Source organism: Rhinatrema bivittatum, chromosome 10 (assembly GCF_901001135.1).
Source record: "Rhinatrema bivittatum chromosome 10, aRhiBiv1.1, whole genome shotgun sequence".
Classification (NCBI taxonomy): domain Eukaryota; kingdom Metazoa; phylum Chordata; class Amphibia; order Gymnophiona; family Rhinatrematidae; genus Rhinatrema; species Rhinatrema bivittatum.
In genome coordinates, this window is record NC_042624.1 from 108,077,711 (window position 1) to 108,101,996 (window position 24,286).

Genomic DNA, 24,286 nt, shown 5'->3' on the forward strand with positions numbered 1-24,286 from the left:
CTGCAGTTCCTCTAGCAGGAGAGAAATTCTAGAGCTTTGGAGTAAGGACAACGCCACACCAGGTCGTGGTGTTCCAAAATAATAAGTTTACTGAGAAACCTGCTGAACAAAAACACGTTACAGTTTATATACATAGAGGGGCCTCCCTTGACTCCTGATGCCCTGTCATGCTACTTCAAGGGATTATCCTTACCTCTGCTGAACTCCCCTGTGTATCTGACTTCTCCTAGTGAACGCCCCTCCTTTTCCTGAATTCTTCAGAATGGAGTAGAATACCTTGAATGCTGGTGATTGTAAATCCCTTTACAGCAAAGATTACAGGAAATAACACACAAATTCCAACTTAGACGGCCTCATGGCTGCTCCAGCCCGATTCCAGAAGCTCCAACCCTGAGCCTGGTCAACACTGCAAAAACGGGAGCAAAGGAAGAGGCCAGAACTTTCTGTGTTCTTGTTTTTATTAATCTTATCACTCCTCAGGCACCACCCATCCATTGGGTTATGCCTGTATAACACCACACTCCTATGGCCTCATAGCTATGTCTCCCATTGGAGACACATGTTGGATTTGGATATAATTACTCACCAAGTTCAAAAGGACTTACATTCAATTACTGTAGGTACTTCCCTGCCTCAGAGGGCTTACAATCTAAGGAGGGGGGAGAGGGGTCATTTACTAAGCATTTTCCCCCTAGACACAGAGTGGGAGAAGATCTTTACTCAGTAGGCACCAAAGTTTATACCCGAGGCAATGAAAGGTGAACAAATAAGGCTTTGCAGTGGGGTTTTCCCCCCCATTGCAGGTAGAAAGCACCCTCCTCCCATATCTTTCATTTACTGGGGGAAACATTGATACTTCAGTTTTAATTTTTATATTTATCTGATTTGTACATTCTGCTTTTTTGGCACTTCAAAGCAAGTTACGTTCAGCTACTGTATTTATGTGGCTTGCCCAAGGTCACAAGGAGCAGCAATGGAATTTGAACCCTGGTTGGCAATCAGTTGCTCTAACCACTGGGCTACACCTCCAATCCTGCGTGTATCTTTTACACCATTTGTGGGTTTAATTGAATAGAAATCTGGAATTAGTGGTTTAAAGTCTGCCAATGAAAAAGAGAAGCCTTATGCTCAGGCTTGTCTTCTAATTAGTAGAGAAAGAATAATTACACGCATGTTTACAGGTACCGTAAACTGCCTACATTAGTGGGCATTGTTTGCAACTGACAGGTATGGCTTGAAGGTGAGTTCAAACCTCTATAATCACATCAATCACTTCCTATACTGAGACCAGCGCTGCCTGTAAATGACAATTCTGCACAAGAGAGAGAAAAAGAGAGACATTCCTTGCAGCGGCCTCTCCTGTCCCAGGCTCCTCCCCCCTACCTGCATGCGAGTCTAATAAACCTGAATTACAGGTAGGGACGGGAATCCGCCCGGACAGTAAAAGGAAAGGGCGAGAGGAAGCGACAGGCAGGCAGGGCCCCTCCGCCGAGAAGATGGAGGCCGGCGCCGAGGTGGCCATCGAGCGGCTGATCGACGAGCTGGAGTACATCCCGGGCCACTTCCACCTGGACCTGAACCTGAACTGCGAGCCCGGCGCCCCCGCCTGCTTCCAGCGGCGCGACCTGCAGCTGAAGCGGGACAGCCTCAAGTTCCAGCTGGCGGTGGAGAGCGGCGCGCAGCAGGCGGCCGTGCTCAACCTGCTCGGCGTCTTCTCCTTCTACCTGGACCGGCTGCCCAAGGCCGAGGCGCTCTTCCTGGGCGTGGGCCGCCAGGACCCGCACAACCTGAACGCCTGGGCCAACCTGGCCTACGTCTACGACCGGCTGGGCCGCGAGCAGGAGGCGGCCGCGTGCGCCGAGCGCGTGTCGCGGCTGATGGGGCTGGGGGGGGCAGGCCAGGGCCAGGGCGCCCCCGAGGGCGAGCCCCGGCTGCGCGCCGCGCGCTGCCTGGCCGAGCAGGGCTACGCCTGCATCTTCGACGTGGGCTTCGTCAGCGAGGAGGACCGCGTGGCCAAGCTGACCGCCGGCATCGGCCTGTACGACACGGCGCTGGCCTACGGGCGGCAGGAGGTGAGTGGGAGGCGAAGCGGCGCCGGGGCGTCGGCCTCGGGAACCCCCCCTCGCTCCCCCTACCCGCACTTCCCTAGGCAGATGGGGGGGCTGTCTGCAGCAGAACTGCAAGAGCAACCGCACTGACGAGCCACCTGCTTCTGGTGTGTGGCCTGTGCGATCTGGTTGCGGGAGTTGCATAAAATGCACTTTACCCGGATAAAGTGGTGTCCTGATTCCATTACACCTTAGGAGGACAAGGTCATCCTGTTTGCCAAAAGCTAATATGAAAATTACAGAGGGTTTCAAACAGAACAGCCTGGAGGACAAGGTGACTCCGAAGAACAGCTCGGCTTTTAGGGAACTGGGTCACGGTTCAGGAATGCCTCCCAGTATAACACTCGGACCTCTGTAAGCAGGACGCGTGCCCGGGTGCCAGGCTATAAAATGATTCAAATTACACACACACGCGCGCAAGGATTATGCAGAAAAGATTATAATAGGGAGAAGGCCCATGTTCAGGACAGCTTGATACTGATGACTTATTAGTGTCACACAAAACAGCCAAACCATATCTTGCAATACCAGTGCAGGTCCTACAGGCCGGCATCCGGATGTGTCTGTGCCAAAGCATAATTCTTAAACTGTTTTGATAAATGTGGTTTTGGCACCACAGCTGCTAGTCAACCAGTCTGTGCTGCCGTTTACTGAACAATATTTTCTAACTGATTGATTGTTTAGTGCTAGTTTAAAATGCAGCCGAGATGGGAAGGGTAAGTAAATAGTAAGAGGCCGCTGGTATTTTTTACTTTAAATATCAAGCAGTCTGAATGCAGGGTGTAGACCAGTTCCAGCCCTAGCACTGCAGCTGTTTAAATAAAGGAGCCCTCTGAATACACAAACTATGTTGCTAGTAGTGAAACTGGGTAGGAAGGGGATTATTGTAGGTGCAAACTTCAAAGGTTTACACAGTCCGAGTTTGTTTGCTTCATGGGGGAGGACAAGGGGTAGGGAGGTTATACTGGCTGGAGAAGGCGGGAACTGATTTAGTACCAGCACCCAGAGTGAAGGGCACTGCTTCCCCATGCCTCCCCCCCCCCCCAGCTATGCACCTTTCTCTTGTATTTTCTGCACAAGCTGACTCTTAAGGCCCAATCCTTATTTATTTATTTATTTTTATATACCGACATTCGATCTCAAACTGAGATATCACATCGGTTTACATTCAGGTACTGTAGGTATTTCTCTATCCCCAGAGGGCTTACAATCTAAGTTTTTTTTGTTTAAAACATTTATTACCCACTCGATCATCAGTTCTCAAGGTTACCAGATGACGGTGCGTTGTCAGGGAGGATTGAGCCAGTCCTGGTTTTTCGCACTGACTCTGTAGACCTGGAGCCATCTGGTAGAGTAACCCTACCTTAAAATGCTTCTCCCCAGTGGAGTAACTCTGTCTCTGTACCATAGTAAATGGTGAAGTGCTCCCAGCTGCCCTGCCTGAAGACGTACAGATTAGTGAGGTGTACGAGAATGAGGTGGAGGAAGTTGAGGAGAGGGGGGTCTTGCATGGGGGGAGATAGAGAGAAAAAAATGATAACTTGACTGCAAGGCAGCGCCCATAGTCTCACTGAGTTGGGCGACGGACTTCCGACCAGCAGGCCTCTGGTCCTAAGGGGCAAGTTGAGAGAGTCCTGCTATTACCCCACCTCTGTCTCTGGATCTGAAGTTCCTGTTTCTCTAAGAACAGCGGAGTCGCTTTTCAACTTTTAGCAACTGATCCCTCCCAGCGGTGGGAACTGTTGTGTGTCCAAGTTAAGTTCCCTTATCCAAAGGGGAACAAAGAAAAAGTCCCACCAAGCCAAAAATTAAAGTAAAACCAGTTGTGGCTTATTCTGCATCTCCGAAGGGAGAAAGACTGCAAAGAAAATGAAATACAATATTTATTTGCCAAACATAATCTGGAGAGACAGGGGGGGCCCACTGGTAAGGTGAAGGCATCCACTGAGCCAATAGACGCTGTGGTATAGCCGTCTGTTCGGAAGCGGAGCGCATCCTTACCTGTCCGAGTGTCTCCCTGTCCAAGTTCTGCCTCCTGGGCTTGTAGGTTTCTATCTTTGCAAGAGCCAGGAGAAGGATGACAAAGTCTAAGACTAGCAGCACTATAAGCCCATTCATGCAATGGGGTCAGGCCAGGCCTGGATCACCCTGTCCCTTACAGCATGGAGCTTGTTGTTGGCCTTACTTCTAATACACAGGGGCGCGCACACAGACTCATCTTTGGCCTATTTCTTGCTTTTCAGTTTCCATCTAAAAAAAAGTGATAGGACTTATACGGTTTTTTTTGGGGTTTTTTTTTTAAGAGGGGGAAACAAAGACAACAGATGCCAGAATGCCTTGAGATGTGAACCAAAGGACCCGAATGGTTCAGCCTGGCAAACTGACTTAGTCAGTCCCCAGAGTTGTTTTATGAAAGAATTTGACTTAAAATACGAATAATCTGTTTATTTTTCGGTAACAATAGTTCAGTAGAGAGTATATGGAAACTGGCACAAAAAGTGTAAGAAAATACAATGTGTAAACGGGCTGTGTGTGTTTTTTTAAATAAAAAGAAGAATCTGCAAATAGCAACCTGAGAAATAAACAAACCACAGAGAAATCCTCTGTGCTGAAACACTGTGGACCACAACACGCCCTGGCGCAGAAACCCTTCCCCATTACGATTACTGTTCCAAGGTGCGTGGTGGCCTTATCGACCCCCATTAGAAGTGGCAAATAGTGTGCTGGGTTACGTCATTAAGTGAAACCGGGGTCCTGGCCCGGGGTTTACTGATTGCTGGGATCTTCAGTCAGTGACGCGCTGGAGGAAGCTTCCTGGGACACCAGAGAGTCCCTTTCTCAGTTCTCTGTGCCAAAGCAAAGAAGTTTCACCAAGCAGATCACACAGCCCCTCTCGATTATGACTGGCAGCAGTCACGCGCCCCCCCCCCCCCCCCCCCCCCCCAGGAAAAGAAGAGGAATAATTTCCTGCACCAACAGGAATTCAGTAGTTGTGAAATATTTCTGTAGCTCTGCACATCCCCCTCCCCCCTCCCATCCAGTCACTCCGATACAAATCTAACCCCCCTTTTTCCCTGTTATCTCTCTCTCTTCATATGCAGCTCTCCACGCTCACCCACTGCCTTGCCGTCACACTTTCTAAATTCCCCCTTAGAGCTTATGGGCACTATGGTTCTGCTTAAGTGATGTCAGTACCAAGCACCTGGGATCTGACATCCAAGCACTAGAAACAGATTTTATCCTTTTCCTTGTAGAAGGCTCACTGATCCCCCATGCACACCATCAAAATGTCAACTAATACCCTACAAAGAAAGAGAGGTGGCTTCCATTTATTTTATTTACGAGAGGGAGTACAGAACACCACTCTATACACAGTGCTGTGCTCATCGCACAGAAAATGCAAAAATAAAAGTGTCCGGAATGTTCCCTAGGCAGATGCGGCAGTCTGCGGCAAGGTTGGCATGAGTGCCCCCCCCTGAGTGTTTCCTGCCTGCAGGCTTTGCTCTGATTATTGCCTTGGACGAAGCACCTGCAGAGATCGGTGCCTGCCTTACCCGCAGGGGCACCTTCCACAGCTGAAACTCTGCGCGTAGTTCTGAAAATGCAAAGCTGATGTGCTGGGGGCCTCCTCTAACCAATCCCCGCTCGCGGGAACGGCCACCCAGCAATTCACGCACATCCAGAGTGGACAATTTTCAGAGTCGGTTTCCAGGGGTAAAATGCTGTTTTAACCTTGGGAAGTGGCTTGGAAAATTGCTCTTTATACAAATAAAGAAGCGCAAGGGTATTTTATGTGCAAGTGGATGCCTTCCCCCAGTGCACAGTTGGAACATAAGCTTCAGATTAGGGCCAGACGTCCTCCCCATCTCCCTGCATGGGCATTGCCAGTCTCGTCCTTCTGTTACAAGGCCTCCTGTGTACTCCTGCCAGACCTCCAGGGTGCCCAGCCAAGTCTTCTCCCTCTTTCACCAGGCCTCTGTGCTCATTTTATGTTTAATGCACGGTCACTGTCAGCCTCTCCCCTCTGGCGCTGGACCCCCCCTGTATATCCCTGGCAAACATCCTCGCTCTGACAGACCTCATCACGCATTTTATATTTAATGCATGGTCACTGTCAGCCTCTCCCCAATGGCGCTGGACCCCCTGTATATCCCTGGCAAACGTCCTCGCTCTGACAGACCTCATCACGCATTTTATATTTAATGCATGGTCACTGTCAGCCTCTCCCCAATGGCGCTGGACCCCCTGTATATCCCTGGCAAACGTCCTCGCTCTGACAGACCTCATCACGCATTTTATATTTAATGCATAGTCACTGTCAGCCTCTCCCCAATGGCGCTGGACCCCCTGTATATCCCTGGCAAACGTCCTCGCTCTGACAGACCTCATCACGCATTTTATATTTAATGCATAGTCACTGTCAGCCTCTCCCCAATGGCGCTGGACCCCCTGTATATCCCTGGCAAACGTCCTCGCTCTGACAGACCTCATCACACATTTTATATTTAATGCATGGTCACTGTCAGCCTCTCCCCTCTGGCGCTGGACCCCCTGTATGTCCTTGGCAAACGTCCTCCCTCTGACAGGCCTCATCACACATTTTATATTTAATGCATGGTCACTGTCAGCCTCTCCCCTCTGGCGCTGGACCCCCTGTATATCCCTGGCAAACGTCCTCCCTCTGACAGGCCTCATCACTCATCTTATAGTTTGCTTTTCAAGCTCAAGGGTCAAGAGTCTTATAAGTACCCGTTACTTGCCTACTTACGCTTTTATGAAGTAATGCTCTGTAAAACTGTAAATTCAGAAAATGCCAACTCCCTCAGTGCCCAGAAATCTTTAGCAGTTTTAATGTCCATTGAAGTTCATTCTTTTAAAATAATTTTGTATTGCCGCTTTTGCAAGCTACTGAGGAAAAAAAAGCCTTTTTGTTTCACACAATGGCTTAAGAAAATCTGTACAACCTGCTTCACACCTGAGAGCAAGATTTTCCTGTTTTCAAACACTACTTGCTTGAAAAAAAATGGTCTGGAAGAGTAAATCTATTTTATTTGACTCCATAAGGGTATCATTAGATAGTAACATAACGCTCATTTTGAGTTTGTTGTAAATCACTTTGCTTTTTCTTAAGAAAAGCCATCCCTGAAATGCAATTAACAAATTTAACTAACTAATGATGGATTTTGACTATTTCAGATCCCTGTAGAGGAAAAGAGAAGCTGGTATTTTACTATGGCGACTCTCTACATCAGGTAATGCAGGGTCCATGCTGACCCCCGATTTCATCTGTTGATGTAACACTAGAGTAGAAAATGGAAATGTAAGCAGAGAGATTCCTGCCATTGTCACCTGATTAATTCCTCAGTAAGTTCTGTGACAAAAAATTCCGAAAAGCTCTCATTTGTTCACTGTTAGGCCAATCTCAAGGTGCCCTTAACAATCCCCCAGTGCCCTCAAGCAAAGCTCATGCTTTGCACAAACTGAAACAACTTCCCATTGCAGCAGTTTCAGATCTGAAATGCTAGCCTGGTCTTCACTGGTTAGTCGTTGTATAGTTACTGTGAGACACTACATGGCCTGCACGGATAGACTTCGGGGAAGCCTTCACTTACCCCTGGGATCAGGCAACGAGAAATAGATCTTATCTATGGGATCTGCCAGGTACTTCCAAGTGAGCTGGACCGGCCCTTGTCAGAGGCAGCATGCTTGGCTCGATGGATCCTTAGTCTCTGACCCAGCCTGGCACATTACGCATGCCAAAGTTTGCTGAACAGAACAAGAGCTGTGGCCTTGGACGTGTTAGCTATGCTTGGATGTGTTAGAACGGAAATTGATCATGAATGGACATTGTTTAAAAATACAATCCTAGAGCCGCAGTCCATATGTATTCCACACATTAAGAAAGGTGGAAGGAAGGCAAAACGATTATCGTCATGGTTAAAAGGGGAGGTGAAAGAGGCTATTTTAGCCAAAAAACATCCTTCAAAAATTGGAAGAAGGATCCATCTGAAGAAAATAGGATAAAACATAAGCATTGTCAAGTGCAAAACCATTGATAAGACAGGCGAAGAGAGAATATGAATTGAAGTTAGCCATAGAGGCAAAAACTCATAATAAAAACGTTTTTAAATATATCCAAAGCAAGAAACCTGTTAGGGAGTCGGTTGGATCATTAGATGACTGAGGCGTTAAAGGGGCTCTTAGGGAAGATAAGGCCATTGCAGAAAGACTAAATGAATTCTTTGCTTCCGTGTTTACTAATGAGGATGTTGGGGAAATACCAGTTCTGGAGATGGTTTTCAGGGGTGATGACTCGGACGAACTGAACGAAATCACTGTGAACCTGGAAGATATAGTAGGCCAGATTGACAAACTAAAGAGTAGCAAATCACCTGGACCGGATGGTATGCATCCTAGAGTACTGAAGGAACTCAAAAATGAAATTTCTGATCTATTAGTTAAAATCTGTAACCTGTCATTAAAATTATCCATTGTACCTGAAGACTGGAGGGTGGCCAATGTAACCCCAATATTTAAAAAAAGGATCCAGGGGTGATACGGGTAACTATAGACCAGTGAGCCTGACTTCACTGCTGGGGAAAAATAGTGGAAACTATTCTAAAGATCAAAATCGTAGAGCATATAGAAAGACATGATTTAATGGAACACAGTCAACATGGATTTACCCAAGGGAAGTCTTGCCTAACAAATCTTCATTTTTTTGAAGGGGTTAATAAACATGTGGATAAAGGTGAACCAGTAGATGTAGTGTATTTGGATTTTCAGAAGGCGTTTGACAAAGTCCCTCATGAGAGGCTTCTAAGAAAACTAAAAAGTCATGGGATAGGAGGCGATGTCCTTTCGTGGATTACAAACTGATTAAAAGTGCGTCTTAAAGGCCCCGCGGCAGGAAACTGCTCTGCCTGCGCACACTGAGGAGGTTACGTGTCTGGGTATTTAAACCCCAGCCGCACTCCAAGCAGACTCCTCAGTTCCTCTTGCCTAGCAGTGCTTGTTGCTATCTCCGTGCCCTTGCCTCGCTATATTGTGCCGGCCTCGTTGCTCCATACCTTTCCTTGTTTCTCTGCCTTGCCCAGCTGTCCTGCCTTGCTTGTTTCCCTGCCTCTCCTGCCGGTCCCTTCCTCGTCCATCTCCCAGTGTCTTGTCTCCTTTCGTCTTGTCTGCCCGTGGCCTGTTTCCTGGTCCTGACCTCTGCTACGTATCTGACTCCTCTTCTTCCTGCGACCTAGTCCTGGGTACTTGCCAGCTTCTTATGGCCTGGATTGGCCACTGTTGGAAACAGGATGCTGGGCTTGATGGACCCTTGGTCTGACCCAGCATGGCAATTTCTTATGTTCTTATGAAGGAGCCATAGTCTCAAAGCGGAAACGTTAACCCAGTCAGATGCTTTAGAGCCCGTGAATGTTGGGGGATCTCGGAATCTTGGCTTGCTTATCTACCCAGAATCCTAGTGGGCCAAGAAAAGTCTTCCCAGAGCTCTCCTTTTGCATTCAATGCAAGGGTGTTTTTTTTGTTTCTTTTTTTAAATTAGTTTTTTTGGTTTTTTATTTTTTTTTACAATTGGTGCTGAACTTGGTCCAGCAGTTCATTAGTCACTGTGAATGTTAGTCCAGGTCTATTCATATTGGGTTATTTCACCAGTATTTTAATTCAGAGTCCATGCATATGCTGTAGCCACATCCCTCTCGCCTTCTAGCTCTCCAATGCAGCCCCCAAACACTGAACTTTTCCAACAACCTCCTTTTGAGACACCCCCCCCCCCCCCAAAGACCAATCTGGGTCCTTCAGATGGGGGTCTTAACCCCAGCTGCCTTAGTTACAGTCACTCTGTGGCTTCTCTAGCAGGGCATCAACGTCTGACCAGGTGGTCTCTGATTCTAGGCCTGCCAAGCAACTTTTAAGTCTAACAGATACTGAGCAATATTCTGCAGGTGGTCAAGCTTGTATGAATGACGTCTTAGAGATATCCTTAGATGCAGCAGCTTAGACAGAAACCAATTGTGCAGACTGGATAGGCCAGTAGGTCCTGGTTAGCTGTCGCCTTCTGTGCTACTATTAAGGGGTGCACATCAGAGGCAGAGCTAGCTCACTGCTGGAGAGGAAGGAAGGAGCAGAGGTCTGCAGAGAAAATAAATAAGAATGAGTCTGGAGGACCCCTTAAGATGATTGGGTCATCAAGCAATTGCCTTGTCTGCCCGTGCCTAGTACTGACTCTGCAGCAGATGAGCGAGCCTGCAGGGTGTAAGCCAGATGATTTATTGGATATTTCATGGCAATTGCTGGGACTCTTAAAACAGGATACTGAGTATAACAAGTCTTTTTCATCTTTACAAAAGACAAATACTATGCCATTGGCCATGGACATAAAAAATTGGAAACTGTACACATACCAGATCACTACAATAGCTTTCAGTAATTTGAGCTACAAAACATATTGAATAAATGACAACCTTAAACAGCCAGTTTGTTAATTCAACAATGCAGATATTACAATAATAATTAAATATGTGCCCATACCAGGTTTTTCTTTAAAAAGAGCACCACAAAAGCAGTAAACCTGTGCACACATTTATAACCTGTGCGTACGCAGTATCTGTTGCGCGTGGCTTTTGCGTTCGTGTTCTGGGTCCACCCAATAAGTCAGACTTGTTTCTTTCCCTCGCAGGTTGGATGGGTTACTGATGAGTAAGGGGACTGATGAGCAGAGGAGGGTCCCTTCCTTTAACAGAGCCCTGGGACTCCTCCGAGAAGCTATCAAGTCTTCTCATTCCCACTACAAAGGTACGGTAATGTGCTCTCAAACACGCAGCGTCACGCTTCCTGCAGAAATACTCGACTTTGGAGTCTGATTTTAGTTTCTTTTGGGTAGGTTCTGTGTTTTTGTTTTTTTGGGGGGGGGGGGAGGGTTTGGTGGGTCCTGACCGTAACAGCTTGCAGGATAGAAGTTTAGAAAAATATTGGTGAGTGGCACATCTGAAAGGAGAACAGGCACGGAGTCGCATTCTGCCTTCCTGGAAAGCCCTGGCCAGGGAGCCTAAAAATAACCAGAGGCAGGAGCCAAGTCGGGGCTCCTGGGAGTCCCTATAGGCCTAGTTCTGCTGAAGGAGGAAACCAGTGGCTCAGAAATGGGATATTTCTCAGTTTATCATCTCTGGGGTAGACAGGGTGTGGATGTGAGGGCAGGACGTCCTGCTGAAGATACTATAAGGCAGGGCTTCCCAAGGCTGTCCTGGGGACCTCACAGCCAGTCGGGTTTCCAGGATATCCCCAATGAATACGCATGAGATAAATGTGCATACTATGGAGAACTGCATATATGCAAATTTATCTCATGCATATTCATTGGGGATATCCTGGAAACCCGACTGGCTGTGAGGTCCCCAGGGCAGCCTTAGGGGGAAGAGAGTAGAACAGAGTCTGGGGTCGATTCACTACCAGCAGTTAGCCCCAGGAGGTTCATAGCAGATGAAAATTGACTTTTCCTGAATATCCACTGTCACAAAAGGGGATATTTGACTAATGTGCAGTGTGTGTTCATATTCTCTTAGTTATTCACAAGGGCCCAAATTAAGATCCATGAAGCAAGCGGAGGACAGGACAGCTATGGGGGAAAGAAGCAGAATAAACATTGCTCAGATGGGAACAAGTGGAGTTTTTATTTTTAAAGCTGGACACGTGCAGGTCTTCATGCCCTGTGGCTTACTCGGGCCTAGCAGTTTGTTTTCTGACTGCAATAAGCATTTTTTCGCATGTGAATGAATGCTGGGCATCTCCTGTGAGGCTGGGGTGAATACGCGTTGGAGGGTGTGTGGAGGTAGAAGCTTGGACGGGTATTTTTGGCTCTTTGCCCCTTTAGATTGCATTGATGTCGCGCATCCATCCTGCTGTTTCCCCCATCTTTTCATATAAGGGACCAGCATCACCAGAGTGACTTTGCAGGTCTAATTAAGGATAAAGAAGACTCGTGCTCAGTGAAACAAAGCAGCTCATGCATTCAGCAGCTTGGGGCAGAGTAGGCCCGAAACATCTCCTTAAATACCAATTTTCACCCTATCAACCCCTGTTCGGCCTCCTGCACAATGTTGAATAGTAAATATTTTGAGTTGTTGTCCTTGCCTGAAAAGCTACTTGCCTTGACCTCCCTGCAAAATGGGTGACGTGACCCCCCCCCCCCCCTTAGTGCAAAAGTGTTTTAATCTCGCATAAATCCTTAGTGCAAAAGTATTTTAATCTCTCATACATCCTGTCATCCCTTTTAGCGTTATCCTGGTGCTATGTTGGCATGCTGCTGGAAAGAAAGGACACGTTTTCCACCACTCCCATGGGCATTCATGACTGCGGCTATTCAGGCACCGATCCCTTGGTCTGCTTTGGCACGGTACTTTTTTTTCTCTTACAATCCTTGCTTAAATTGTGACCTCCGGCACAGGAAGCCATTTTATAGGGGCCCCTCTTTATAAGACCCCTCCCTGCAACAAAACTTGAGCATCAGAAACTGAAGCCTCATCCGTTCCAAGCAATTCTTCTGCATTATGGGTTAGAACAGCCAAAGGTGGCAACAGCAGCTCTAGCTTGGCTCCAGGGGCTGTTTGCTACTAAAAACAAAAAGGTAGCGCTGCCGTCTGCATAGACAGTAACTGCATCTCTGTTTTAGGAAATGTAAAAATGCAGGTTCTAATGGAATCCCAGAAACCAGCCAGGTTGGAGGTGGCCTGGCACCGTCCAGCAAGGGTCACAGGGACGGAGCTGGCTAGGGGGCCGATGCAATATTTGTGCGTAGAAAACAGGTGCTCAGTGTTGAGTGCCCGTTTTTTCCTAATGTACGCCAAGCCACCTCTCTCTCGGGTGCGCGCGATGCAGTATTTAAAGGAGGGGGGGGTCATGCTAAAAAGAAGGGGAAATTGTGCATCCCTAGCGCCTCCTCGGCATTGGGTGCACAGAAGAGGTGGCTGTCAGGGTGGGTGTTAAGCTGCTGGCGCATGATATTGCATCGGCTCCTGGATGTTTGTGCAACGCCCTCACTGGTTTCCAGGGCAATGGTCTTACTGGTTTTGGTAGCTCTTCAAATTACTGCCGTGCTAGGTGATAAGACGGTGGGGGAGGAGATGGGTGCTGAATGTTGGATTAAGTTTGGTAACTTGTAAACTCCTCTACCCCAGGGCAGTAGAGAACCAAAGAAGTAAAGAGCAAACAGTGACTAAGATAAGGATCAATATCCTATAAACTGTCACATTTTCTAAGGCTGGCATCTGGTTTACATTCTTGCAGTGTGGCCAGAGCTAATTGGGCAGCACCATCCAGCAAGGTCACAGGGACTTAGCTGGCTAGGGGCTAAGGCAATATTTGTGCGTAGAAATCGGGCGCTCGTGCTGAATGCACAGTCTATGTCAAATTGTTGAAATCCAAACTTAGCTCACCCTCTTCAAACAAACAGGACCTTTACTCTCTCTTACAGACCGCCGCTACTGTAGATGCATATTGATAACCAAAAAACTGATAAACTAATGCTCATTTTAGTTGTCTTTGTTTTGTTTTGTTTTTTTGTGGGGGGGAGAAACAGGCGATAGATATAGCAAAAGACGATCCTCTGATACTAAATCGACTGGCAAAGATCTTCCACTTTCTTGGAAAGCAAGAAATGGCAATTGGCACCTGTAATATGGCACTGGACATTCTCAAAGACCCTGAACTCAACTGGCAGGCGTATTGTACGCGAGCAAAGGTAAAAGCGTTCTTTACTGGAAATGAATACCCGCTGCTCTCTTCCACATGTCCTCGAGGACCGGAAACGGGTCTGTTTTACAGAGAGAACCAGGTTGTGCAAATTTAAAAATGCTCCTTAAACCCAATCTGTCTTGTTGCTATTCGTTGAGGCTCCCAATGACGCCCCCAGCTTAGAACCTCACCAGATTCTATGTCATCATTAGCCCAATGCTTAGTGAGCCCAGCGTTTGGGCATCATTTACCATGGCTCTTCCCCCACGGCAGATAAAGGGCAGCTCAGAATTTCCATGGTTATTACCAGGTAATACAAGTCTCTTATTGCACTGCGTGACAATTCTTCATGTACTTAGAAGTAAGGCACTTTAGTTTAGAGACAACTGGGCTGACTGCCTTAGCCTGGTTCTCTGGCAACAGACTTGCTTTCACATAAACAAAGAATCTTTTATCTCTTATTACTGCCCTATAGAGGGTGTCGCTGGGTGTGGCTAAATGTAAGATTTGGCTGCAGCGGCATCCTAACTCCAGCGGGAACACGGGTAACAATCCACCTGTGGGAAGCTGCCATCACCGGCTGACCCCCGTCATCCCTTAGGCACCTGCGTGCCCGACCGCCTGAAGTACCCTCCCGTGGTGTCTGTGAACGATGTCGCAGTGATTGGCTATTTAAATCCCCAGCTGATCCTCAACAACAGGTCCTGCTTTTGCCGGTGTTCATTGCTACTCATTCCTGCCTGCCTTGTTCCTGCCCCATTCCAGTCCTTGCCTTGTTGTCTCAGTTCCTCTCCTCACCCCAGTACTCTCTCTTGCCCTCTGTTCTCTTTGCTCCTTCTGACTGATCTCTTGTTGCCTTGATCCTTTCCTGGATTCTGACTCTGCCTGTTTGCTGCCCGCCTTGACCCTTGTCTGGGTATCGATGCCGTCTTGACCATTGCCTGTCCTGACCCCTGGACCGCTCTTAATGCTGTGGACGTTCTCAGAACCCAAGGACTCAGCCTGCGGAGGAAGAGGCTGGCATAGGTGAAGCCTCCTCTAGACCCAGCCGACAGTGTGTCTGCCCGCTGTCAAGCGTGGACCCAGCCCATGCCCACAGGCTGGGTAGTACCAACCATGCCCCACAGCCCAGAGACTCGCATCCCGTGACACTGAACCACAGCAAGCAAAGGCACAATTAAATTGGAAATGTAGCTCATGAATTTGTGTTCTTAAAAGCTTAGTGACAAAGGCTTTGTGCAAATTCCCAGCATCATAATCTTGTAGGGACACCCAGTATAAATTGTATCTAAAGGTGGTTATATCCACCACCCCCCAACAGATCAAGAGTGAGCGTCCTTGATACACAAAAGATTTAAATCTGTAGAACTCCGTGTCTCTGATATTAAAGTATATTGTATTCTGTTTCATTTTGCAATTTAGAATGGGGTTTAGCTGTGCACAATGCACCTTGGTTAGCATTAAATGCTGCATTGGCAGTCGATTTTATCACTCCTTTTGACTTTTTCCACCAACCAATCACAGTCATGATATGTGGTGGGGGAGGGTTAGGGTGCAGAGAAGAAAATTAAAGGCACAGAGCAAAATCTTGGCTTTGAACTCTTCTGCCCCCTACTGGACCTGACCTGCTTAAAAGAGCCCATTTTGTAAAGGATGAACTACACTGGAAGTACTGAGCACTACCACATAGAGAGGGGAAGGAAAAAAAATGGTTTTGGTTTTTTTGAAGAATGAAAAATAAATGTGATTTGGAATTCTGTGGAGTTTAAAGCCAAAACTGAATGGTACAAGGTCAAGTACTGAACGTATGCTCCCTTCTGTAGATTTACATTAAGATGTACATTAGAGACCTGGAACGTGCTAAGATGGGACTTGGAGGGCTGCCAGACAGAAAGCATCTGATCAGTGCCAAGTCTGACCTGGAGTACATCCTAAACGTGTGCCCCTGCCTGAAGACCTACTTAGATATGGGACAGGTAAGAGGGATCCCCTCGCTCTCCTTCCTCGCCTGCGGGGTTACGGGAGCAGATGAAAGTCTGAGCAGAAAGTCACTATCAAGCTTTGGGGGGCTGATAGTAAACTAAAAACTGGTTTCTGGGGAGCCTGAAGCCCTATCCCATCTGATGAAGAAGCAATGAACTGTCCTTTTGCTCATTTAGAACATTATGCACTTGTGAATTAATTTCCTGTGCATAGCACCTGGTCCATTAGACCAGTGGTCCCCAACCCTGCCCTGGGGACTCACCAGCCAGTTGGGTTTTCAGGATAGCCACAATTAATATGCGTGACAGAAAATTTGCATGTTTATGGAGGCAGTGCATGGAAGTTTTGTCATGCATATTAATTGTGGCTATCCTGAAAACCCGACTGGCTGGTGGGCCCCCAGGACCGGGTTGGGGACCACTGCATTAGACAACCAACAGAAGACTCTCCGGCAGGGGTGGCCAGCTCCGGTCCTCGAGAGCCACAAACAGGCCAGGTTTTCAGGATATCCACAATGAATATGCATGAGAGAGATTTGCATGCATTGGAAGACCAGAGTTGGCCACCCCTGCTGTACCCCTAAATACCTATAATTTCTCCTGACTACTGAAAATCTTATATCCGGGTCTACCAGACTTTCAGGAAATATTGGAGAGCCTAACAGGTTCCTCACACTCTCTTTTTTTTTTTTTTTTTTTGATCTATGCATGTGTATATTCTGGAAAGTGGGCTCCAGTAGTTCCACGTGAAACTTATTTCAGGCCAGGCTGACCCACGCCTGATTTTAATCCCACTGCACGCATGGACTCGTACCTCTGATCTTCCTAAGAAAAGCAGGATGAGAAGTCCATGCATGAGACGGGGTAAAACCAGGACTGGATCAACCTGGTTTAAAAAAAAAATTTAACCAGTTCATAATCTGCAGAGAGAAAGGCAGGTGCGAGCTAATGGATTAAAGAAACTAATGAGAAGGGGGGTGGGCAGAGAGGTGGATACGAGCCAGTGGGCATAGCGGACTGGTAGGAGAGAATCAGGCTTCCAACATGGCTGCAGTGACCTGCACAGACTGGCCATGCTTATAGTATGATTTAGACCCGGGCGGTAGGCAGCTGTGGTCCTGGGGTGTCACAGATAGCTCTAGTGTTCAGGATCTCCACAATGAAGATGCAGGAGGAATATCTGCATACAGCAGATTCATTGTGGGTATCCTGACAACCGGACTGGGCTGGGAATCCCTGATTTAGACAATGGAAGGAACAGGGTTGAGAGTTTATGAAAAAGAATTTGGGGAGAGCTGGTATTGGTTTAAGAACAGGAATTTACCTGCTTATCTGTCCAGAGTGCTGGGACTGCATTAGTCAGTTGGTCTTTGCAATTCTTTTTTTTTTTTCTCTCTATCCACGCTGAGCAGCCTACGAGCGAGCCCTGTGTTCATAGAACAGCCAAATGCAATGAACAGGGGAAGACCACCTTTTATTACATCTTCTCTTTCCACATCTTTTCTTCTGAAGTGATACCGAGCTTTTCCCCAGAGTCAGGCCTGGATTAACATTGTGCCCCGGGACATAAAAACCAAAACATTTCAGCCTCCCTGCCCCCCAACCAAGGCAACCCTCTGATTCCAAATCTCTCCCCGCCCCTTGTTTCCGGCTCCGCTCCTCCTCCTGTACTGGACCTGGTGCACTTCTTCAGGGAGTGGCTGCGGCAGTCAGAGAGAGAGAGAATCAATGTGGGGCCCGGGAGCCAACATCTGCTCACAGGCCCCTCCCATGGGAATGGGGAACCCTAGGGAAGCTGCCAATCCAGCCATGCCTGGAGTACATTAGCTCGATTCTATCACAGTCACCAAGGGGCAGATGCAATAAAAGTGACCCAGCCTAGCGCACAGGTTTGCCCGCGTTTTGGATGTGCTAGACTAGCACCCGATGCAATAACGAGATTAGCACGTCCAAAACGCCCGCCCAGACAGATGCAGAGCCAATAGCCTCGTCTACATGGAATTTACAGGTGATGGGCGTCATTAGCTAGTATGCCCCAAAGCAGGGAATCGCTGGGCACTCGCCGCACACTTTTTAATGCCGCAAATTTAATTCTAGCCCTGGAGGTGGCATAAAGTCAATTCACGAGTCAAGGGCTCATGGAAAAATAAAATACAGTCCTCTGTGTGTCCTCCTACTTAGTATCATTGTGACACTTAAATTTACTCCTTGTGATGGAGAAAAAATGTTTATGGGCTTGACTTTAAAAAAAAAAAAAAAAAAAAAAAAAATTCTCAGTTTAGATGCCCATAGCAAGGGGCGCTTAATATAAGACACTGCAGCAACCTCAGCAAAATAACAAAAAAACCCTAAAACTGAAGAAGCAGGAGAAAAATGGGTGCAAGTATTGAGTGTCTGTTGCAGTTGTGGACACCTGACACACAATTCTCCCCTAGTGCGCCCTTTCTTACACAGCTCCTCCCTTAAATACTGCATCGGGCCCCCAGAGGATGCGGATGCACGTGCGTCTTCAGCACGCATCTTATTGCATCGGTCCCAGAGTGGTTACCAGCTATTCCTGTTTGGCTCCCCTGGGGGTGAAGCCCATTCTGGGGTTTGAAGTAACGATCCTGCCCTGTCTCCCTACAGGTCTCCTATTACATAGGCGTGGATGCAATGCAAGAACTCTTCCTGGTGGACGAAGGCGCGATCAACGACGCCCTGGTGTTCTTTGCTAAGGCCATGGAGTTTGACCTTGGCGACACGCTGCCGGAGATACAACTGCTGCGAGGGAAGTGCCTGCGGATTAAGAGCGAAGAGCAGAACGCCATTGAGTGCTTCAAGCGGGCCATCGAACTGGATAATGTTGGCTCCTCGTACACGGAGAGCTTCCGGTGCCTGATGGAAACCCTCCTTATGCTTTTCAACCAGAAGAGGATGATGGCAGAGACAATGATCCAGGAGGTAGAACTGTGGGTCAAGAAGGCGGAGGGGAAGTACTCCACGGAGCGCGTCCAGCAGGAGCTGCAGTTGGTCTGCCGGAACCACACGACGGAAATCGTTGAACTCTCCAAGGCTATGATTGCCGCGGGAAAGATGGATCTAGTGAAGCTCTTGTTGGAAACCATGAAAACAGAATCTAAAAAGCCCACGCTAAGTGAACGAGCAGCTTCCTTTTAAAAAATGAGACCCAAAAACTATTGGCATTACTGAACTGAAAACGGGTTTCATGTAGAATGGTATTCTATCATTTTAGATTTTGTCAGAAGTGTGGAAGAAACCAAGAAAGCCATGCAAAATAATGTGTGCCTCAAATCAGAAATTACAATAATTTCTACAAATCTTCATGCGTGTTCACTTTTCAGTGACTATGTTCTCTCCTCTCAAGGATTCCTTCGAACACAGGAAGAGGGGCCCTGGCTTGTGCTGACTCTACTTTCCTCCCACAGTCTGGGGAGAGGATCCCTGGTACTACGTTCATCCTCTCTGGCCTGGGGAGGGGATCCCTACGCCTATGCTGAATTTTCCTTCCTCTTGCGGTCCAGGGCCATGTGCCAAATTCTATCTACTCTCAAAACTCAGGGAACTGCTCCTTGGGGCCTGCTCTGACTCCCCATGCTCACTTTCTGTCTCCTGATCTCCACCCCAGGCCCAGATTTAGGCAAAGGCACTGTAAGCAACTGCCTAAAGTGCCAAACTTTGAAGGTGCCATGGCACTATGCCACTATCCTGGCCTGTTGCTAGTACAAAACAAAAAAAAAGACCAGTTAAGACCTAGAGCCAGCACCTGCAGTACAACAGCAGAAAATGCCAGCCTAGGGCCTGTGAGCCCATGTGTTAGTCCCACCTCTCACTCAGGTTTTCTTAATAACAGGAAGCTGAGGAGGAGGCGGGGCCACCACCTGAGGTTGTGAGCATGCACCGCCTCCCAGCCTCTGGTGCGAACCAGCTCAAGATCTCCTCCTTCAGTGAGGGAAGACCAAGGGGAGGGGAAGATCCAGGTGTACATCCCCCCCCCCCCCCCCCCCCCCCCCCCGACCACCCTGCCTATTAACCATGGAAACTGTAAATCCAGCCCTGGTCTTCTCTCCTCCTGGAGGCCATTCTTGAACAAATGTTGAAGATGTGACAGGGCAGCCTGAATGCACCTATGGAGTAGCCATTTTTGCAGTGACCACTGTAACAGCTGCTAAACAGATCGTTTTTGGTTCATTTTTACACCACATTACTTTTATTTTTTCTTAAAGGCACAGCTTTTTGACTGAACTATGCCGTCTTTCCACAGACGCCGCGCCCAAGTTTGTAAGGGATGGGGCAGTGCCCTAGCAGAGCATCAACAGAAGTGGTGAGTTCTGCATTAGCGAACAGATGGACGAGTGTAAGTTTGAGGAGCAACGGCAGCAGCTCAAGCTTTGCGTGCCGCGAGGTGCTATGCAGAGCAGTAATCCCACACTTCCAAGAAGTCTAATCCTCCTGCTCTGGCAATGGTCGTTACATCATCTTGTCCCCAATAGGGGTGGGGTGGCAAGTTGTTAACCCCCCTCCTCCCCCCATATTGTACAGGTTCTTATTCTCATCCAAAAGGTCAAGGAGGGACCATCTTCCAGTCATAGACTCAGATCCTGCACTTGGATGATAGCCAAGAAGCAATTAATCACCTAAGGACCAAACCTAAATATACAGACTTAATTTTATTGAATGCTGTCTGATATGTAATCAGTTTTGTATGTACTAAAGATTGAGCTTGCTGGCCTTTAAATTATGTCACCTATTTTATTTTTTTTTTTAAACATTTGCTAAAAGAAAGTCCCCTTCCTAAAGCGCTATCCTGTATTTATGGAAACCACACTGCAGCATTCTTGCTGGCAGGTGCTTAATTCCTGCCCAGGTACCATCGTGATGAATGCAGACAGTGATTGCACCATGTGAAATGTCCGCTGATTATAAGCGGGTCCGAGGGGTTCAGGCCCTGGCTTGTGTTGTGATCACATGCAGCATTCGTTTTCACGTCGGCTGGGCTGCTGCCAATGGCGGAGGAGCAGCCTCCTGGTTAGCGCTGCAGTCTGAGAACTGGGAAGCCTTTCCTTCTGCCCGTGGGCGAATCCCTTCACCCGCTGTTGCCTCGGCTACAAATTTAGATTGTGAGCCCTCTGGAGCCAGGGAACTCCCTACCCTACCTGAAGGTAACTCACCTTGCACCACCCATGGAACGATGCAATATAAATAAGCAACGTTGACGGCATCGGAAGGAACTGCAGAGGAGTAGCAGAGAAACCAAAGATCGGGGTAAAGATATCTCATTGTGGATCTTGTATAGGGTGAGATACAAACCCCCCCCCCCCCCAAAGAGTAAATAAATTAGAATCAGCTTAAGAATGGAAGATTTAAACCCCTGGCAGTCAGGTGAGAGCAGAAGACGGGGAGACTCTGCACCAGAAGGCTTAGGCAGGTACTGGAGCGAGTTTATTCCTTTGCCTAGAGACAACTGCTCATATTAAAGGCTTATATAGTTTGGACGAGGACTGCTGTTATTTTAGTTACCAGTTCTCTGTTTTAATGTGTAGTTTCTGCTGCATTATTGTTTTATTATTGCCCCTCGTCCCTTTTTTTTTTTTTTAAATCTGTTATCGCCTGGGACTTTTGTCAGGGACGTCGTGAACATGTGCTGTTTCTGCAGCCATTCCCCAGCAGGAGGTGTCCTGCCCCAGGCCCTTTGTTCTTATAAAACAGAGACGCCTGAGTTTTTTTTTTTTCTTGTTCTTCTACCTTCTATCCTAGGAAGGGGACTAGGGCTCAAGGGTGGTGTTGCCAGATGTCGAGGATGTGGGAGTCTTCTTGGGACTCAGGAGGATCCTGAGAGTGAGAGGACCAGAAGTGATCCGGGGGGAGTTAACCCCATGCACCTTGTCTGCTTTGGTTACCTTATAAGAAGTGGCTTTCCCATGCTGGCATCAGAGGGAGAACTGCAGGGTCGTAAAGCTGCTGCTTCCACTGGTACGAGCCAGAGAGGCTTAGGGGAGAGATATTTTGGTTTTCCTACTGTTGGTGAGGATAATCGGCTACCAGTACAAGAGAGAGTCCCAGGTGGCAACATTTCTAGAGTTCCCTGCTGGGGGGGGGTTTCAGAAAATGCCCCTAGCCAGTAGATTGTGTGACTGTAAAAACTCAGTGTGTATTTGATTGTTTGTTTGTTTTCTGTATGGATTGCACAAAAAGAACGTCTACTGTTTGCCAAGTCATCCAGCTTTCCTAAATACCCCAGTAAACTTTTGTTTGTGGGTGAACACTTGCTGGGGTACAGAAGATTTCTCAAGCTCATTTGCCACACCCCTCCCCCTTGGCGACAGAACTGTAGGAGTCCACGGCCCAACTTGATGGTCCTTCAGCTTCCAGATGTGCCCCTCAGTGCATCCAACTTGTTTACAATATTTTGTTTGCTTATACCATCCTTAACCTTTTGTACCTTTATTATGTTCCATGCATTGTGTTTAATGTTATTCCTCATTTTTAGGACTTTATTGTAATCTGTATTCGAACAGTGGCAGAAGCCATGGAATTATACAGTTTTTTGTTAAAATAAAAACCTGCTACCCCAGTCTCTCCCTCAGACACACACCTGTTCTCATAAACACCCAGATGCTTTCATTCTCTTATGCTTTCACTCCCTCCCTCTCAGGTTTCCCTCTCCTTCAGGCCTGCTTGGTCTCTCCTTGGGCTGCCACAGGATGGAGTCTGTGGGGGCTCCACTAGGGTTCTCCTTGGGCCCCCATGGGATAGGGACCATGGCAGTCCTGCCGAGCCTCTCCTTGGGCCACTGTGGGATGGGGTCTGTGGCAGCTTGGCATCTCGTCACCACCCAATAGCCACCAGAGCCTTGAAGCACCAAAGAAAAGACTTAGTGCATGTGAACCATATGCACAGAGCTAATGATGTCCCTGCTGAGGGGTAATCAGTAGAAATACTAAATTAATTCTTTCCCTCTGTCTTTACTGAGGAGGATGGTGGAGTCATATCCAAACCGGAACCATTTTTTGATGACAATGACTGAGCAACTAGATAGAATCACTTTGACACAGGATGATGTAATAATTTCAATTGACATCCTAAAGAATAACAAATCACTGGGACCAGATGGTATTTACCCCACATCTGGTGGGGGAACTAAAAATGAAATTACAGACCAATTTCTGGTGATGTGCAACCTATCATTTAAAACAGCCTCAGTACCAGGAGGGTTGGCAATGTAATGTCAATTTTTAAACAGGGCTCCAGGGGATATCCAGGAAACCAAAGATAGGTGAGCCTTTTGTCTTTGGTGCCATGCAAAATAGTTGCTCTTCATATCCTATCACCAAACCCCCCCCCCCTTGCAAATGACCCAGCATCTAGCTCCTTCTCCACTCAGGCCCCCCCCCCCCCCCCCCCCCCCCCCGTACAAGACCTCAGTGTCTTGATTGACCAGCAATTGAACCTAAAGAAAACAACAATATCCTCAAGGAGGGTTTCTTTAAGCTCAATGTCCTAAAAAGAAAGCTAAAACCCTTACTTCACACCGTGATTTCCGTACTGTCATTCAGGCTACCCTCTCCTCTAAAATGGACTACTGTAACGCCCTTCTCCTTGGTCTTCCCTACTCCACCATTAAACTGCTTCAGATGCTCCAGAATGCTGTAGCAAGGATCATCACAAATGCCTGCAAATCAGACCACATCACCCCAATCCTTAAAGACTTCCATTGGCTCCCGATCCCCTCACACATCTGCTATAAAAACCCTTACCATTATTCAGAAATCCATCTACAGACAACTCCAACTGGCTAGATGAACCGTTCCACTTTATACTCTCTAACCGCCCCACCAGAGCAACCCACAAAGGAATCCTCCATGTGCCTTCCCTCAAGAAGGCACACCTCACATCCACTAGGGATTGAGCCCTCTCTGTTGCTGGCCCCACCCTCACTACCCACATATCACTGACTTGAACCATGCACCATTTAAATTCAAAAATAAACTAAAGACTTGGCTCTTCAAGCCGACTTCCCCAGACTAGACCCACCTGCACCGTTGACCCTATGCTGCATCAGTACTTGACCAGAAATTATGTATAAAAGTTTCTTACACTGTTCTCCTGTTATTTACATTCGATGTTGCTTACTTATGCCAGTATATGGCCTCTCACCTCTCTATACTCTGTTATCCAATACCCAGTACCTGTTTGATGTATTTTCTACCTGCAGTTCTAATGTAAACCAGTATGATGTGTCCACGAATACAGTATAAAAAAGCATTAAATAAATAAAATAAAAGTTACTCTTAAAAGCACAATTACTGACCACATCAATAGATATATTGAATGGGGGAGAATCCACATGGTTTTTGCAAAGGGAAGTCTTGCCTTACAAATATACTAGATTTTTTTGAGGATGCAAATAAACATGAAGCGGTTGATATTGTATCTTTTTGGATTTTCAGAAGGCATTTG

At 47.4% G+C, this 24,286-nt stretch overlaps 1 protein-coding gene across 1 annotated transcript; it reads left to right on the top strand.

Moving 5' to 3' along the window:
- The first annotated feature begins 1,226 nt into the window (after nucleotides 1–1,226).
- Nucleotides 1,227–22,403, top strand: TTC22 (tetratricopeptide repeat domain 22). Its single transcript, XM_029618207.1, has 7 exons — nucleotides 1,227–2,072; nucleotides 7,305–7,360; nucleotides 10,795–10,910; nucleotides 12,389–12,507; nucleotides 13,690–13,851; nucleotides 15,668–15,820; nucleotides 18,455–22,403. The coding sequence occupies exons 1-7, from the start codon at nucleotides 1,497–1,499 to the stop codon at nucleotides 18,983–18,985; spliced, it is 1,713 nt and encodes a 570-aa protein (XP_029474067.1). The 5' UTR covers nucleotides 1,227–1,496; the 3' UTR covers nucleotides 18,986–22,403.
- Nucleotides 22,404–24,286: the final 1,883 nt, after the last annotated feature.